General features: G+C 40.7%; 1 protein-coding gene across 1 annotated transcript; it reads left to right on the top strand.

The window, feature by feature from the left end:
* Positions 1–3,401: 3,401 nt before the first annotated feature.
* LOC122190446 (BPI fold-containing family C protein-like) lies at positions 3,402–18,024 on the top strand. The gene is made up of 16 exons (XM_042890447.1): positions 3,402–3,473; positions 5,080–5,206; positions 5,458–5,569; positions 6,669–6,797; positions 7,469–7,624; positions 8,402–8,465; positions 9,417–9,477; positions 10,266–10,354; positions 10,955–11,128; positions 11,805–11,858; positions 13,365–13,535; positions 14,027–14,094; positions 15,151–15,193; positions 15,803–15,866; positions 16,956–17,032; positions 17,940–18,024. The coding sequence occupies exons 2-16, from the start codon at positions 5,101–5,103 to the stop codon at positions 17,979–17,981; spliced, it is 1,410 nt and encodes a 469-aa protein (XP_042746381.1). The 5' UTR covers positions 3,402–3,473; positions 5,080–5,100; the 3' UTR covers positions 17,982–18,024.
* Positions 18,025–18,186: the final 162 nt, after the last annotated feature.

Below are 18,186 nucleotides of genomic sequence, written 5' to 3' on the forward strand. Positions count from 1 at the left end.
CAGAGTATATCATATCCATTGCCCTTCCATTGTCCACAGCACCAGTCAGCTGATCATAGAAAGCACTGAAGCTGGCCAGGTGTGCTCTGCCTCTGGAATACTCATGCTGGTTGCTCCCAATTACATTATCTTTCATGTGCTTTAGAAATGGCTTCTAAGATATTTTATTCCATATCCATCCCAGGGTTTGAGGTGAGACTGACCATCTTGTATTTCCCTGCATCATTCTCTTTGCCTTTCTTGAAAGCAGGTGTGATGTTAGCCTGTTTTCCAATCATGAGGAACTTCTGACTGCCATGACTTTAATAGAGAGCAGCTTATTTCTGTGATCAGTCAGCCAGCAGCTTTGAGTGCTTCCTGTCTAGTCCCACGGATTTGTGTACATCCATGTGGGTGAAGTGATCCCAAACATTGGCTTTCTCTGCTGTGGGTTATACCTCACTCCCACAGGCTCTGCAAGGAGCTCAAGGACCGGTGTGTCTTGATGACAGATCTTACTAGTGAAGACATCTTTTTCTACATCTCTAATCACAAGTCCCTAGCCTCCTGAGCAATGGAGCCACACTCCCCTGAAACTTTCTTTTGCTATTGATGTATTTACAGAGTCCTTCACCTCCCATGGTTGTTTCAGCTCCAAATGAGTTTTGGCTTTCCTGACTTCATTCCTACATGTGCAAGCAATGTCTTTGCGCTCCTTTCAAGTAGCTGGTCCCAGTTTCCATCTTCTGTATGCTTCCTTTTCGTGTCTGAGGTCACTCAAGAGCTTTGTGTTCATCTATTCTGGCCTTCTGCCATGGTTGCTCAACCGTCTGAACATTGTTCTTGTGCTCTGAGGAGGTTGTCCTTGAAGATTAGCCAGCTTTGGGCCTTTGCTCTGCAGGGTATTTTCCCACAGATCTTGCCAAGCAGGCTCCTGAAATCTTCACATCTGAAGTCTAAAGCTGTAATTCTGTTTTTTGTCTTGCACACTCCTCTCAGGATCTGAAACTCCACAGTCTTGTGCTCACTGCAACCAAGACTGTCCTGTCCTTTATTGTCATCCCACAGTTCTTCCTTGTTTGTAAGTAGCTGCAGCTCTTTGAGGGGATCAGGCTCCATGTAATTCTTTAATTCTAGAACTCTCAAATTTTTGGAACTGAAGAGCTTATTTTTCCCTGTGTCATTGTCACCACCAGAGGCGTTACTGAAAGTGCATGAAAAAGGAGAAATGTCTACAAATGTCACACTACAGAAAGTCCTGTTCCAACTTGGGACAGAAATGTGGCTTGGGGTTGATTTTTTTCTGAATCCATATATACTGGTGCTCTTTTTCTTAATTAAAAAAATCATCCTGAAACCAAAGAGAAGTAAATCCCTGCAGAGCTTTCAACTCATTGTATTACGTAGTGGGAGAAGAGCGACCAGAAAAAGAACAGAAGAACTGAAAAAAAAGCTTTTAAATAGTTTGATGTCCCTCATTGATAACAGTCCCGGCACTTCTTTCTGCCTATTTGTGGATTCATGAGATAGGGGAAAAAGAGAACAAAAGCCCTGCTGCCCATCTCTTCTCTCTTCCAATGGGACATGTGCTCCAGCTCCAGCCAACAAGTGCCATACCCGGATGGGCCTTTCCAAACCAAAGCCATGCCTTAGTGTGATGTTGCCCCTGAAGCCCTAGTCCTGAGACTGTTGTTAACAAAGTGATAAAGCAATTGTTCCTTTGATGACTAAAGAAGATGCTGTATATACCGACTGTTCCCCTGTATCATCCTATTCTTGCCTACTGGCCAAAATACCATTTTTGGTCTGGTATTACTTCTTAACTGACAGAATAACTGATTACCTGTACCTCAGCATGCTGCAGACTAAAGAGCATGGAGAAAGGAGGGAATTAGGGAAGCAGGGAAAGGGGACTGCTGGAGCACCAAGCTACAGGCAATGGCTGGCATTGTACAAACCAAAGTGATCTGCAGAGAAACAGCAACAAGTCTTCACTGTTATACTGATAAGTTCATTTTGTTTCCTGTATAGTGGGTAAAAAGGATTGCAATCTGTATCCCCGTTATAGGGATCCTATAGGTTGTTTCCAACCTTGTGATTCTATGATTCTATGATTCTATGATTAGCATTTAGATTGGAGCAAATGTTTTGTTGCTCTATAAGAAAGTCAAATTAGAACATTCTTTTTAGAAGCTCTTTCTTCTAATATCTATAATTTATACCTTGAATGGCATAAAGTTAGAAAGTAGAAACAATTTGCAGGGTATGTTAGTATACTATCTGAATATATCTGTAAGCAGATATTTGGCTTTTACTGGGATATTTGTAGAAAAAAATGATGCAACTGTTCTGGAAGTGTTATTTTTTTCTTTGCTAACTTTTGTTGAACGTTTTATCTAAACTAGTGATACTCCTTTAGAAGAACCATAAAACGTTAGAGGGCTATGATGAGCATAAGCTGCTTAGTTTTTGGACAATTTTAAGTTGTCTGTAGATCTTGGAGATTTGCATGGATGGAAACAATTGTGCTTGTCCCTTGCTCTGACAGAACAGCAGCACTTATGCAAAAAAAGTGTAAGAAGAGGTTTACATACATGACAATGTGATTTTTATTCATTTTCAGTAGACAGAGGTATAAATAATGGAATGGTTATGCACGTGACTGCCTGTGGTGAATGTTAGATCTGTATATAGCCCGAGTATTTGTTATCTGACAAATGTTTTTACCCTTTTCTATTTGTGATTGCACAATGAAGTGACTCAGATTGTCCAGCTAAGTGCTCCGTGCCTGAGGGAATACACACAAGCTGATTGATTAAATCACCTCTTTCACAAGCCAGGTAGTACTGGTCAGCTGAAGGACTGGCAAGCAGAAGAAAGGGAAAATACTGACTGAAAGTACTTGACACTATATATTGACACCACATTGGTATATATACACAATAGTTTAAATACTACATAATTTATTATTTTCTGTATTTTGACCAATTTCAGAGCAGATGGGCCTAGACAGTTGTTTTCCATCTGTTCTTCCTAGCAGCTACACATTTCTTTCTTTCTTTCACAGTACACATTTGGTTATGAATGTTAGTCCTGTGGAACTACTGGAATATATTCTCCACTGGGGTATCTTGTCAGGTCCATCTGAAAAGCCAGTGCAGAAACAGCATGCCATAAATGCAGCAACCACTGTGAGCTCAGCATCCCAGTGCCTGAGGTCCTCCACCTACAGTTTACACTGCCCTCTGCTTTGTCCCTAAATTAAATTAGAGTGATACTTTTAACTCTGTGACACTCAAAATAGCTCAAGACATGGTTATCTGAGAGGCCACTCCCTGTGTGATACTGCTGAAGGTGGCAGCAATTGGCTGTACTCAAGCTCTCAGCTCCTTCTTTTAAAAGACAGCACTGTGGCTGCAGAGGGTTTTCTTGCAGCGTCCTCAACCCTGTGGTCTGATACAGCAAGACTCCTCTTTTCAGCCTTCAGAGAAGAGGTATGGTAACAAATAATTTGTGACTGTTCTTTGCTGTGGAGTGCTTTTGTTGGGAAGAGATAGATGTAGATAAATCTGGCAAGATTTGGGGATTTTAAATTATGAGAACTGTGCCTGCATAGAAAGCACGTTTCCTTCCAGCATTTTGTTTTAGTTGTGCACAAGAAAGATATGTTTCATTTGCCTCTCGGTTTCTGACAGCGAAAATTAAAAAGAAAATACTGGCCTTACCAAATGGCAAAGGTGTTCTGTGGGATTATTTAAAACTTTACAGCAAAATTAAGTCAGTGTAATATCATAATTTTGCAGCTTACTTAAATTGTGATTGTGACTGAAATTGTTCAGTTTTGAGATATAATATTATCTCTAATGGGTGATGAAATAGATAGTGAAAGATAGAGCAATGTCTAACAATTTTTCATGTGTTAGGAGAGAGTGCAGCCTTCTTCTAACAGATGGTTTCATCCCAGCTCTGCCCTGTGGTAACCAAAGGAATTTTTTACATAGAAGTAATGCTAGGAAAGACATGCTAATATTTTGAGCTGTCCATTAGTGGGCTTCTCCCACTCTCCCTGGAGACTTTGCTGGCAGCAATAGATTCTGGCTATCACACAACATGCAGCTTGGGGTTCATGCAGCATAGTTCCATCTGAATTTCAACCCCCACAGAAGCCCCAGGAACGGGAGTTTGTTTTACTTGTTCACTGCCCTGCCATAATTCACTTAACCGGGGGTTAAGTACATAACTAGTACAAGTTCAGGTCACCTACCTTAACTTCCTCAGAGGTAGACTTTGAATCCTGTAGTCACAGGAGGATTATAAGCACTCCCTACAGAGCACTTTGTTTTAAGATAGGTGGGCTATGTCCCTCTTCACGGTAAATATGGCTGTTGCAAACGAGAGACCTAACTTTTGAATGGTTGTAATTAAATAAGACCAATCCCACCCAAGTATACTGGGAAAGGCAACAAGTGAATAGTAAATGATTTTTTGTCCTGGGCTGTAAGTCACTGTCCCCAGCTCTACGTATTTCCTTAACATTTTCTGAGAGGAGATGATGGAAGAGGAGATAGACTCTATTGCTGATTACCCCAAACAAGGGAAACAAGTGGCAGCCACTAATATGTAAATCATTATTAAAAGCATTTATTTTGCCATTATTAATTTGGCTATATAGGACTTTCAACACTGATGTCCCTCTCTGTGAATGGAGAAACTAGCTAGAGTGTGCTTTGGACAAAAGGCTGGAAACCTCAGGTGCACCTAAGGGATGACATACATAGGCACAACAAGAAGCAAAAAGGGGAATACGTGATAAAATACATGATCAAACATGATAAAATATCCACCTTTAGGGATGTCAAAAATAGCCAGTTTGAGAAGCTTGGTCATGATGCTCAACCTTACTGAAAAAGAAATGGTGAAGTAACTAAAATAATAGAAAAAGTAGAAATGGTCCATTTGTTTCAACACTTTACTAGTTTCCCACAAGGCACTAAAAGAGTCCTGTGGAAGATAAGAAATACAACTCTATTCCAGGCAAAAGAGTTGTTTAACAGGAATGAAAAGCACAATTCTACTACCATTTCAAATATTTCTTAACAGGTCCTTCAAAAAACAAAGGCGATGGTGAAGATTTGCTGTTCTCTCCTCCTGTTAAGTTTGCTCAGTGTGCAGCTAAAAGCCAACCCTGGACTCAAAGTGAGAATCACTCAGAATGCCTTGGAGTATGGTAGGTGTGCTGAAGCTTGTGGTGATACTGCACTGAATCCTGATATAACAGACATCTTCAGTAGTGAGGGCAGTGGGAGGAAGTGAGCTAGTCAAAGGCTATAGAGAAAAGGAATGGTTAAGAGCACAATAATTTATTCACATCCATCCCGTCAGCAAGCAATGTTTTAAAATCTGCTAACGTGGTAGCACACAAATATAAACCTACTGTCAGTATCAAAGGCAACTGAACCAGTCTTTCTTTTCCTTCAGCCAAGAAGGTTGGACTAGAGATCCTGAAGAAGAATATGGAGAAGGAACAATTCCCTGATTTGACAGGCTATGAGAGATTTGGGCTTGGTAATGTCAACTACAACATCTCAAGGTAAGTAACAATCCTAGAAAAATAGTTCTGGTAATATGCTACTGTAATATTTAGCTCTGTGCATGGATTATAATGGGAATGTTGATGTGTTTTACGGTAATTGTTGCTTAAAGGAGGGCACGTGTAGCTTACATCCGAAGCCTGATGAAGTCAAAGCAAAAATTCTCTTGATTAACCTCTTTGGATAAAGTTATCTGGTCTAATTTAGTCAGCTAAGTCCTTGCTATGATCAGTGGAGAAAGATTTACGTACCCAGAAGGCAGTTACACCTATAACTTAGACACTTATTCTAGAACGAGTTTAAACATCCTCTTCAGCTGTCAGTGTTTCTCCATTGACCACATGGGGAGCCCAGAGGAACAGCTTTCCAGCTTCCAGGTGGCTGGAGCAGACCAAAGTGGAAGCTAGATCAGAATTAGCTGCAGACCATGAGTACAGCTGTGAGAATGGATTTTAAAATGCTGCCCAGTGTAACATAGCTCCTGGCCCTGGTAACTATCCCCACCAATTCGGTCACTGGAGTTAGAGACTCCCAGGAACAGCTGCTGAATGAAAGGACATTTTCACTTTATTCTGCTTGTTGCAGTTGCCTTGCTAAAACCATCAGGACTTCCACCTGAATAAATTATCCCACTGCACACTGTGATTCTGAATGCAAGCACACATACTGTGTAGCAAACAGATATTAAGTCCTTCTAAGGCAGCCAGCCTTATGATGCACAAATCACGCAGAAATATTACATGTTTTGAAACACTAAAAAAGGCAAAGCTGCAAAATATGTGGGGTCTCCATGTATAAACACACAGGTCAGTGTTTAGATATAACACTTTTAGGTGTTTAGTTTGCAGTGTTATTAAGTTCATTAGGTGCCCTGTTGGTTGCTCAGCACTTGACAAATATGCTTTAATGACTTATTTGTGAAAAAAAAAAAAAAAAAAAAAAAAGTGTAAAACTAAATGATACCATAAGAGTGGAGTAGCAGTTATGAGTCCTGCTCACCTGAAAAAGTGTGAGCAGGACAAATCAAGTAAAATTTGAGGTTGCCTGAAATACTCATTTTTATTTTTATTTTTTTCCCTTATCTTTCTCATGCTGTAGAATAAGAGTCACTGCTGTTGAATTCCCCAACGTTTCCATCTCCCTTATACCCAGGAGTGGGATAAAACTGGTGATTAGAAACGCTTCTCTCACCATCAATATGAACTGGAATATAAGGACCTGGATGTTGTACGTGTAGCCTCGTGTTCTGGGATTTTTCTTGATGAAAAATATAAAAAAACAAGTATTAGTTTGTCCTGTGAGCTCTTCATGGCAGAAGTGGTCTTTAACAGCTCAGAGAAAAAATCCAGTAACAGTCTGGTTCTCATTGACAGGAGGGGTAGTAGGTCTACCTACAACATAGCATGAGCTTCAGTGCAGCTCACAAACAAACGGTAGAGGCTTTCACTGAGGCTTTGCACAGCTCTTTCTCACAACCAGGCTATGAACAGTTTGATCAGAAATACCACAGCTTCACCACACTGGAGCTGGTCTTGAGCACGGGCTGCCAAACCCCTGGGATGGTGGTGGGGAGGAGGGCACTCCAGGCCCTGAAACAGGTTTGCCTTTTAACAGACATAATCCAGTTGCCTTTGCTGTGGGCATGTCTCGTAACTATACACAAACTACTTTAGAACAGTGAGTTACCTGTTTTTCCTAATTCAGCACGTTTCAAAACTCCTAGCATGGAAATTTGTGTAGAATACACAATTGTTTTCTCTATGAGCAATACAATGAAAAGTATTCAGACAAACATCTTCATCTTCAGTGAGCAGCAAGAATCTGTTTAAGCCTTGGAGAGCCTTTAATGTTCACTAAAATAGGTTTTTCAGTTGTTTATGTACTTTTACTTTATGCAGCAAAGACGGTGGAAGAAGCACAGTGCACATTTCCAAGGTGTTTGTTACTGCAATCTTTTCAACACCCCTGGATAGTATGGGTCGTACTTCAGTGTCACTTAACAGCTGTCATACGACTTCTGGTGATACAGACATCAAGTTGAATGGAAAAAGTGGGTAAGTGCAAGAGATCTGTGTACATGCTGGGAGAAAATAAATGTCAATGAACGGCACAAAGACAACTTCACAAAATAGGAGAACTAGAATTGCTTTTAGGTGTCTGTAAAGAACACAGGTGAGAATCAGGGCCCTAATCTAGTGCTCAAGTGGCCAAGTTTAACCTCTGTTCTCGTCTTTGTGTACCGTCATTTGAGTAGAGAATAAATACAGCAACTTCTGTCAAATCAAATATTCCCTTGTGCTTCTTCAACACAGAATTCCAAGTACAGCTCTAATCTTCAACTCTAGGCAGAAGCCATATGCTTATACTATGCTTTATGTACTTTAGATCAGAAAGCTATAAAAAAAAAAGAACCAGACTGCTGTCTATCGCTCCTCTTGATATAAACCTGTGCAATGTGATTTCTTGTATTTCTTATATTTCTCTCACTGTCTGAATATAGCTCTTGTCACCTGGCTTTGGTTTTCTATTTGGTTGGGGTTTTTTTATATGCTTTGAGAATTCCTACTGCACAGACTATTTATTTTGTCATTACACAATAGTGCTAATATAAACAAATTATTATTCATAAAGATGAGCCCAGTCTAATTACTGAGTAAAATTACCTCCTTTTCAGTGGGAGCTCCCTGATAGCTCTTGAATTTCAGAAAGCTCCCACGTGCACTGGTATATCACACTTAGAGACCACTGAAGTCATGTTCCACAGAGATGTCTGATTTCCTGTTAATGACTGTAGTGCTTGACCCATGAATTGTTTTTATCTTTTCCTGTAGCTTCCTGCACGATTTCTTTATCAAATATCTGAAGAAACCCATTCACAGGAACTTGGCCACTAATGTAAGCCTTTCAGATTGTGTATGGTAGAGTTTAAGGAATATCACTTATCTGAAAGTGACATCTGAAGTCAGCGCTGGGAACTTGGCAAAGGATGAACTAGAAAAATTATAGTTTGGTTCTGGCCTGATCGGCACACTTATTGCTTTGCCAGACAGAAGCTTCCAAATAAAATGTTGAGTTTGTGGCTGAGATATTAACTGATCCAGAGATAGGTGAGTTTCAACCAGAGCCAGAATGTGCAGTTATTTTCCCATTCCAGTGCAGAACAGGACTGTGTGCCTGTGTACAGACATCCTGGTTGTTGGGTAATGTTCATTCTCAGCAGGTAAAACACATACTGTGTGACACGCAGATCTCATGATACACCATTGGATAGTATGACTTATTTAAACCTCATGGTTTCAAAGAGATGAGCAGTTGTGACAACATCCTGCCTATCGCCTCTAAGAAGGTAGAGCTTGAGATGGGTGTGATTCTGCTCCAAGACAGGGATCTGCTCTGAGACCAATATGAGATCTCCTTCTCACACTTCTTAAACTGTGGATTTGTCACCCCCATCAGGCTGCCTTTAGCAACTTCCCACTTCATTGCCTAAAGGCAGCTCTGACACAGGCCATGCTTGCATTGCACAGAATAGATAACCATAGAGTCATAGAATCATTTGGATTGGAAAAGACCGCTCGGATCATCTAGTCCAACCAGATAAGATGCAGCGAGGAGATTTATTATTGGAGTTCTCTTTAAAGTGACTGAAGAAAGACATGTTCCTTTAGAAACAGATTTTAGTGCATTGAATCACCTCCTGGACCTGATAGCTGAAGAAAAACAACCTTAGGTATTTTGACAATTGCTGAAATTGTAACATAAGGAGACAGATTTGCTAGCACACAGGTAAGGGGTGTATACAGATCCGTGATAATCATGCTGTAACTTGAGTATGCTTTTATGCAGTCTTGTCCCAACATCAGATCTGGGATCCAGCTGATAGCTAAGGACCTCCAATCACTGAATGGTGAGTCACCTGTGATATCTTTTCTTTCTGCCTCTCATCTTCTGTCCAGTGAAATTCTCTAGTTTCCTTAACAGCAGCTGGATAGCAAAGCCTCCAGGAGCTGTATCAGAACCCACACTCTGTCTGCTCCTTTACTTAGAAGACCACAGGTAAATAAAAGAAATGATACTTGGACAAGAAAAGGACATTTCTGAGAAGCCAAGGACTTGGGAACTATTCTTAAGTTGTACTTTTGATGTTAGGAATGCAACTTAGAGATCACACAGCATTTACTATCAGTGCTATGTGGCCTCTGAGGACTCTTATGCTCCTCTGCTTAAAAGAAAAGAAAGAAAAATATTTTCTTATGTTAACCATTTTAGATTTGCAGGAAGCAGCCAAATTGTTGAGCAGACACAATCTGCAAAACACAAGTGCCTAAATAGACCAGGCAACCACCCTTTTCTGGGGAAATATTTGCAAATCAGAGGTACTTCAAATACTCTCGTGCTGCTTAGCAAGAAAACCCACTACAGCCATGGGCATTTCCTTTTTCATTTGGTTAAACAAAATGTACTTTTCCACTCTGAGAAAACATTAGACAAACTAAAAAAAGATGCTTTGAAGAACATACCAGTAAAATGTCAAGCCTTAGGTCAGAAATTATGTTTGGATATCACAGGTTTTTTTTCCTACCCTTTGGAACACGTGTCATTTTCCTTCAGGTGCTGACTTAGTTTTAATGCACATAAAACTCATTCTGTGGTTGTATAATATTGGGTATTTTGCTTTGTTTGCCACATACACAGTCCCAGTGCGAATTGATGATTTGGCTGAAATTGACTACTCCTTAAACAGCTTGGAAGTATTCCGACCATACATTGACATGGCCTTAAAGGTAACTGCTGTAGTGTTATTTGCCAGGATTGCAAGAGACAAGAGACAAGAGAAAAATGAGTATTTGATATGCAAGTCTTGGGTAATGTCACTGATACTGCAAAAGATAATGTGAGTGATTTTAGGATTGTCTGAGCTAACTTTTGTGCATTATTTCATCTGCACACATTACTTGCTGATTTTGACCTTTGTCATTTTAAAGATCCATCTTGTAACTGAGACCATTGGCTGGCTCTGGGCAACAGTTTTCAAATCTAAATTTTTGGAAATGGGGAAAGGAGACAGTAAAGCTTTTCAATAAGGAGGTCATTCAATACGTAAGTCCTTCATTTGGTTTTCTGAGGTGGTAGACTGTCTTCAGTAGGTGATCAGCGTCTGAAAAGAGAAGTCTCACGTATCATCTGTGAAGGTGTCCAGTCTCTGGAATTTGTCTTCACCACCTGCTTGAAAGCACCAGAGCTCCAGGGTGTAATACAAATCCTATGTACTTACTTATACAACAAATGCATAGCTTAAGCAAAGGGAAAAAAGGCCTGCGGTCATTTCAAAGTCATGTTTTGATTCTGACTTTTTGTATTAAATCTCTGAATATACATTTCAGGGGATGGTCTACCCAGCTGGAAATTATACTGGCCCTCCCTATGTGGCAACCCCCATTGCTATCCCGGACCAAAGTGACTCCATGCTCTACCTTGCCTTCTCCAAGTATTTCTTTCAGACATCCTTATTTTCTTACTACACAGCAGGGGCCTTCAACATCACCATTGCAAAGGAAGTAAGTAGGACACGGGAATGGGGTCAGAGTGGCTCGGTCATTCAGTGTGGAGCTTTGACCTGCCAATTGTCAGAATGCAATAGATTCACTGCTAATTGGGCTGTGAAGTCCTGAGACAGTAGAGCACAAACACTAAGGTATTGCAATGCTCATTTTATGTTCTGTACAGATTCCTCAGTCCACAAGCAGAGATGCCTGGTTCCACTAAGTACTTAGCCACATAAAAGAAATTTTTTATAGACCTGTGGAATAGTCAAGAGATGGTCACATAACTTACTCTGGGCAATTTAGCTGCCTTAGTGGCTTTTTCCTGATGGGTCTTTACAGAGTAAAAATGCTACAGAGACCATGGAAGCAAAGCATAAGACAAAACAACTATGATTTGGAGCTAGGCAAACTTGGATATACAGTCTACAGGAGGTTCACTAAGTCCCCAGACCTAAAGACTGCAACGCAAACTAAGATAGTACGAAGCATTTGTTTCCCAGGAAGTACCTTGACCTGAGTTATTGGGAATAAGCTTAAAGTATACTGAGTCTCTTAAGAATATTTCCGAGAACAAAAGGTATAAAACCAAAGATCCATTGAAATGACAGTAATAATGCATTAAAGAAAAGCTGAGAATGGTGGTCAAACCTGGTGAATTGATTTCTTTTATCTTTACTTTTCCCCCCAGACTTGCAGATATTTAAATATAAGCACTGAGATGTTTGGTAATATCATCCCTAAGGTGAGTGTCATTACTTTCACAAACTGTTAGAAAACTGCCCAGTGTGAGTGTTAGACACCTCAATACTGGCGTGTCCCAAAGGCCTTGTAGGTGCAGTGGGGCTCTTGCTCTGGAAAAATGGGCATATGCATGCATGGTAGCAGCAGAGGAGATGGACCTTGTCACCTCCCATCCCCACAACTGAATGACTATTATCAAACTTGGCCACAATCTTGTACATCAATCTTTACTCCAGTCACTGTTTCAACACTTACAGCAGTTCCCACATCAAACTAGTCCTAGACAGGGAAAAGCTCCCAGTCTAAATCCTGATCTGGGAGAACTCTGCCAGAGCTTGCAGTCAGAAATAACTTATTTCTCCTGCCCATATGTGCATAATTGCCTTTGTTTCACTGCTAGCCTGTGACTGACTAGCAGAAGGCAATACAGTAAAGACCTGGGAAGGGACTGTAGTGCTCACATGCAGTAAAGTGAGCTAACAGATGGGCAGGAAACATTACATCCATTGAAAAGAGAAGGCAAATGTACAGGATTTCCATTTACTTTAGGAAGAGGAGAAGAATATAACAGAAGAGATATAAGAGATACAAGCATGCATGGCTTCTACCAGCATTCTCAAACAGAATAAGAAACCAAAATGAACATAAGAGATCCCAGTCCTTGAATGCCTAGGATGGATAAGATGGATAAGAATCACAGAATCATAGAGTCATTAAGATTGGAAAAGACTACTAAGATCACCTGGTCCAACCACCCCATGATACCCACTGACCACGTCCCTCAGTGCCACATCCACACGGTTCTGGAGCACCTCCAGGGACGGTGACTGCACCACCTCCCTGGGCAGCCTGTGCCACTGCAGCACTGCTCCTTCTGAGAATAATTTTTTCTTAACAGGCAACTGTAAGAACTTCTTATATTTGTCTGCTTCCTGTATGATACTAGGTTCCCTCCTTAGAAATCTAAGATTGCTTCAAGAGCAATTGTCATGTGATCTTCTTAATAAAATGCCATGAGCATTTACACTAATATTCCACCTCTCTAAGTAATGAGCTTGTGAACCTCTGGGCTCTTTAGGCAATGGAGAGTCTGAGGCTCCTCACAGGACAGTCCACAGCAGATATCTGTCTTATGAGATGGATTAATCTCAAAGTGAATGACCTTTGAGCTCCTTTATTATTACTTAAATGTCATATTTTGTTCCATTCCTTTTCTGTGTTCACAGACTAATATTTAATTTAATTTCTCTAAAAGTGATACAGAGGAGATAATATTTCTAGAGTGGAAAGAACTTACCATTGCATTCCTGATTCAGCCAAGATTGGTGATTTATCACCACTGAAAATTTCTATTTCCAGCTTGTATTAAAGAATTTTATGTTAGCAGCTGTTCTTAACCTCATCTTAAACAACCAATAGCTCTGAGAAAGAGAAAATGTATATTCCGACCTGTTCTACAAGAAGAGCATTTCTCTGACTTTTTTGATTTTGCCTTGGAATCATGCAGACAGCCAAATACTCAACTATACCGTATCCAGTTATGATGAAGCTAATGGCCACTGAAATACCTCTCATCAGCTTGCAGCAGGATTCTTTTACTCTAGAGATTCAGGAATCCATGGAGGTGTTTGCTGTCCTGCCAGACTCAACCACTCAGTCATTGTTCACAGTGAATATAGTAAGTACAGTAAACAAGGTAACATTTAACTCAGGGCTAAATATACTTGTTCTTTCCTGCTGTTAGAATTCTCTACAACAAAGTACCATATTTTTAGTATTTAAACATTCAAGTTCCCTTTAGTCACTGATGATGCTGTGTGGCCCCACTTAACCTACTGGAAGGGGAAGAAATTTTTCTATGGCGAAGAAGTTTTTCCTGCAGATAAATGAGAATCCAAATAAATTGACACTGATTAACCAAAGATTTGTTCTCTGGAATGATTTTTGTAAGCGTGGGTCATGTCCCATGACATCTTGTTCTTCTAACTGAAAATGGTCTTGATTTGTGAAATCTCATTATCCACATTTCACCTGGCCATGGAAGAACCCCACATACACAAAACAGCTCCTATACACAGCCAGGAAGACGGTGCTTCTGCATTTGTGACTAATCCTGAGCAAGGGTTCTGTTTTCTGTGTCTGTAAACCCATGGTTTCTTTCTTCTGCAGGCAGCCAACACCAGCATTGCTCTGAATGTCTTTGACCAGAAACTCACAGGCTCATTATGTCTGAACAGGTAATTCAACAAGGTTGGCCTGTGCCTGTCTGGAAAACAACACTAGCAATCTCAGCATTGCAGTTTTTACATGTGATCAGCTAACTATAACTTACTCTCTCTTCTGAGCTAGGTATGCAGGGCAGTTACGATGATCATGAATAATTTGAGAGCTTCCCTCAATCCTTTCCAACTAGTTAAGATACATCTGCTCTCTAGTCTGTCCTGTGCAGGGGTCCAGGACACAGAAAAGAACATGGACACCTGCAGTTTTCTCTAGAAGAGAAAGTAGAGTTTCTGTAGAGTTAGGGGGAGATGCCCCAAGAGAAGCACCACAATGTCTAGACTTCAGAAAGCCAAAGCAGAGAGACTTGGACATTTAAAAATCTACAGTATTACATTATAGAGAGAGAGGCTCTGTAAACCGCTGCCTTATAGCTGGGAATTGGGACACTTACTTCACAAAAGACTCCTTGGCAACAAAAAAGTACGCAGATTCTTTCAGGACACAGCAATGTTAGGAATGTAAAGAGGATAGTGTCAATAGTATTGGGGATTTTTTTTTTTCCAGCAAAATTAAGAGAAAAAAATTGGAAGCATGCAAGTAATTGGATACTTGAATATGTATGGAAAAGCATAAGTATTTGAAGTTGGAAACATTGACATGAGCAGCACAGCCATCAGTGGCAGTACCATACTGGGAACAGTCATTCATCCCACCCCTAGAAAGGCTCACATCAAAGTATTATGCTTACATACCAAATCCTTGCAAGTGTTCTGAGAGCATGCACATCCATAATGCTGGCCCTACTAACATCAAATATTGATTGGATTTTCAAGACATAGCACAGAAGAAGTGCACTCACATCCCTGGCTACAGCTCTTCTAGGATTTTTCTGCATGCATGCTTAGCTATGCCCTAAGAGATGACATCTTTCTCAAGTAAAAGATATTGCTTCAAGAGTCTCCTTACAGATGTCTTATAAGGCCTAGAGCTCTGAAGCAGTGACTGTACATCTAGAATAATACCTGTTTGTCCTTTCTGGTGACTCATCTCATTTCACTTCTTTCCCTCAGGCTCCAGTTCTCCCTCGCCCATTCCAATGTTGGCTCTTTTGAGGTAAACAGATAGTTTATACACATAGGAAATACAAACCAGGACTATTAATGATATCAAGGCTAAAGTAGTAAAGAGTAAAGATATCAAGGCTAAGCAGCTAAATTTTATCTGTATTCCTAAATCATTTGGCTTCATTCCTGGATGTCTCTTTTCATGTCTTCTGGCAGCCACCTCACTGCTGTTGATTAAAAAATAATCAAAATAATAAGTTTATTCTCTGAGGCAATTCAGTGTTCTGAAAATTAAATATTCTGAAGTTTTCCTGACTAATGTATCATATTTTATCAGTAACTAGAGAGATGTCTCAAATCACAGCCCTGGAATCTGCGCACAGCAGCAATCTGAACTCTGGCAGTAGGTGGAGCAAGTGTGCTGCAGTCTGGGCAATCACATGTAGAACTGTGAGCATTTGCATTTTGCATCTCACTTTCTGCATCATTTCAAAGACTTAAGATCCAAAGGTTACTTTAGCTAATGGCTCTCTGGAGCTAAATGAGAGCCAAAAGCTGAATGAAAGCCTACAGACCTCACCCAGAATGTGGGAATGATGATTCTGCCACTATCAGAAAGTGATGTCTAACTCCGTTTTTTTTTGTTTGTTTGTGACAGATCTCATTTCTGGAGAACATCCTGTCTTATATTTTACAAACTGAAGTAATTCCATCAGCCAATGGTAAGGCTATAACACCAACCTGTATCATGTGGTTGAAACACCTGAGGGATGGGATGCCATTCAGAGAGATCCAGACAGGCTCAAACAGTGGGCGCAGGAGAACCTCATGAGGTTCAGCAAATCCAAGTGTGGGGTCTTTCACCTGGGTCGTGGCATCCCCTACTATCAGTAGGAGCTGGGAAATGAAAGGATGGAGCACAGCCTTGCTGAAAAAGACTGGTGCATAACAACTGGACATGAGCCAGCAGTGTGCCCTCACAGCCCAGAAAGCCAACTGTATCCAGGCCTGCATCCAAAGCAGCATGGCCAGCAGGGCAAGGGAGGTGATCCTGCCTCTCTGTTCTGTACTAGTGAGACCTCACCTGGAGTACTGTGTCTGGATGTGGAGTCCTCTGTACAGGAAAGACATGGAGCACATCCACAAAAATGGTCCAAAGGATGGAACACCTCTCCTATGAGGATAGGCTGAGAGAACTGGGGCTGTTCAGCTGGAGAAGAGAGGGGTCCAGGGAGACATTGAAAGTGGCCTTCCAGTATCTAAAGGGGAGCTGTAAGAAGGAATGGGACAGACTCTTTAGCAGAGTCTGTTGTCCTATCAGACAAGGGGAAATGGTTTCAAACTAAAAGAGTTTTAAAAGTTTAAAAGATTTAAACTGAGAAAAATACAGTAAATTATAGCAGTGAAGTGAAGCAAGGTAGTGAAGCAGATCCTTGGAGACATCCAAGGTCGGGCTGGTAGGGCTCTCAGCACCCTGCTCAAGCTGTAGATGTTCCTGTTCATTGCAGGGAAGTTGGACTAGATGGCCTAAAGGTCTCTTTAAACAATTCATTTGATTCTATGATTCTGTTCTTCTAAGAATCAGCTAAAAGCTTTCAGCTGAGTGGGTGATTCTAGGAACTTTTGACATTCTGCTGACGTTACTGGTTCCTATTAACTCAGGTGGAACGTGACCATCGGCTAGTAAGCAGCAGAAGAGGAAGCCAGATTTGTAAGGTTCTAATTTCTGAATAAACAGGAGGTTGTTGAAGGGCAGATATTTATTATCTTTCTCATGCATCCTTAAATCACTGTGTTTGTCTTTTCCTAAGCTAAACTATCCAAAGGATTCCCTCTTCCCAATTTGGCCAATGTTACCTTCACAAGACCTCGTATTACAATCGCACAGGTGAGATTTTAACATTCTTATGAAAAAGATTTTTTTCTTTACTTACCTTCCACTAATACAGGGAATTTTTTGGATTTTGAACTAGTTAAGCAATAAAAAAACTGGATTTAAACTGAGATCTGTAATAATGGTAGAATCCTATTAGATACAAATCTATCCCCTGCGTCTATCTCCTGACATACTCTCTAGATCTCAGTTTGAACATACAGATTGTTGCTAGACAGTCAGTCAGTACAATGCTATTGTTGACAGATAAATTTCCGGAAGATGGGTAAGCATGGTGCATTTCTCCATTTGCTTACCAGCTTCTCAGATATTTTCTGCTTTGCACAGTCAGCCCCAAATCCTTCTTTGGGGCCAGGCCCAATAGGCAACTCAGGAGAGGCAATGCAAAGGGTGTTTTAAAATCTTTTTTTGCATCCCACATACCTTGAAGCATCCAGGTATGCAATCCCTACAAAAAAATAATTGTTTGGAAGTTGCTTTCAGTGACTCTAGCTGCCAATCACCTTACAAGCTAATTATGTACAAAGGATTTTAATGGTTCTGTGGAACTCATTTCCCACCTCACTTTCTCTAGTCAGTTTTCTCATCATTAGCTAGGAATGAGAGGACATGGGTGAACTGGGCTGGTAGTTGGACCAGGTGATCTTAGTGGTCCTTTGTAACTTTAACGATTCCATTGCCAGCACATTGCAAGGGGATAACACAGCGGGCAAAGATGGGGCTCTCTTGCAGTTTCAAAGACAAGAGTTTAATAGAGCTCATTACTCCCAAGTCCCAGCTGTCTTCAGTAGACTTTCTGACTTTCAACAGTACGAGTTGAATTTGAAAAAAAAGTTTTTGTTTTTGTTTTTTTTAAATGTTGTACTTCATAGCATTTCTGTGACCGTTCTTCTCCCCACAGGGATATGTGTTGATTTCTACCGATGCTCACTACAAGCACTGAAGGACAAGAATCACCGCCTGTTAGGCATGAACCTGAAATTAATAACGGGACTGTTGAAATAAAGCCTTGTCTACACACTTCTTGTGTCTGTCTTCCTGAAAGGTGCCGCCGCCTCTCACAAGAAGTGCACTGTCAGATCTGTGAGTACAGATCTATGCATTGAGCAGGCTGAGGCGCTCGGAGGGAAAATGGCGCAGCACGGCCT

This window comes from Lagopus leucura, unplaced genomic scaffold (assembly GCF_019238085.1).
Source record: "Lagopus leucura isolate 7727_CA_CO unplaced genomic scaffold, USGS_WTPT01 Super-Scaffold_100159, whole genome shotgun sequence".
Taxonomy (NCBI): Eukaryota; Metazoa; Chordata; class Aves; order Galliformes; family Phasianidae; genus Lagopus; species Lagopus leucura.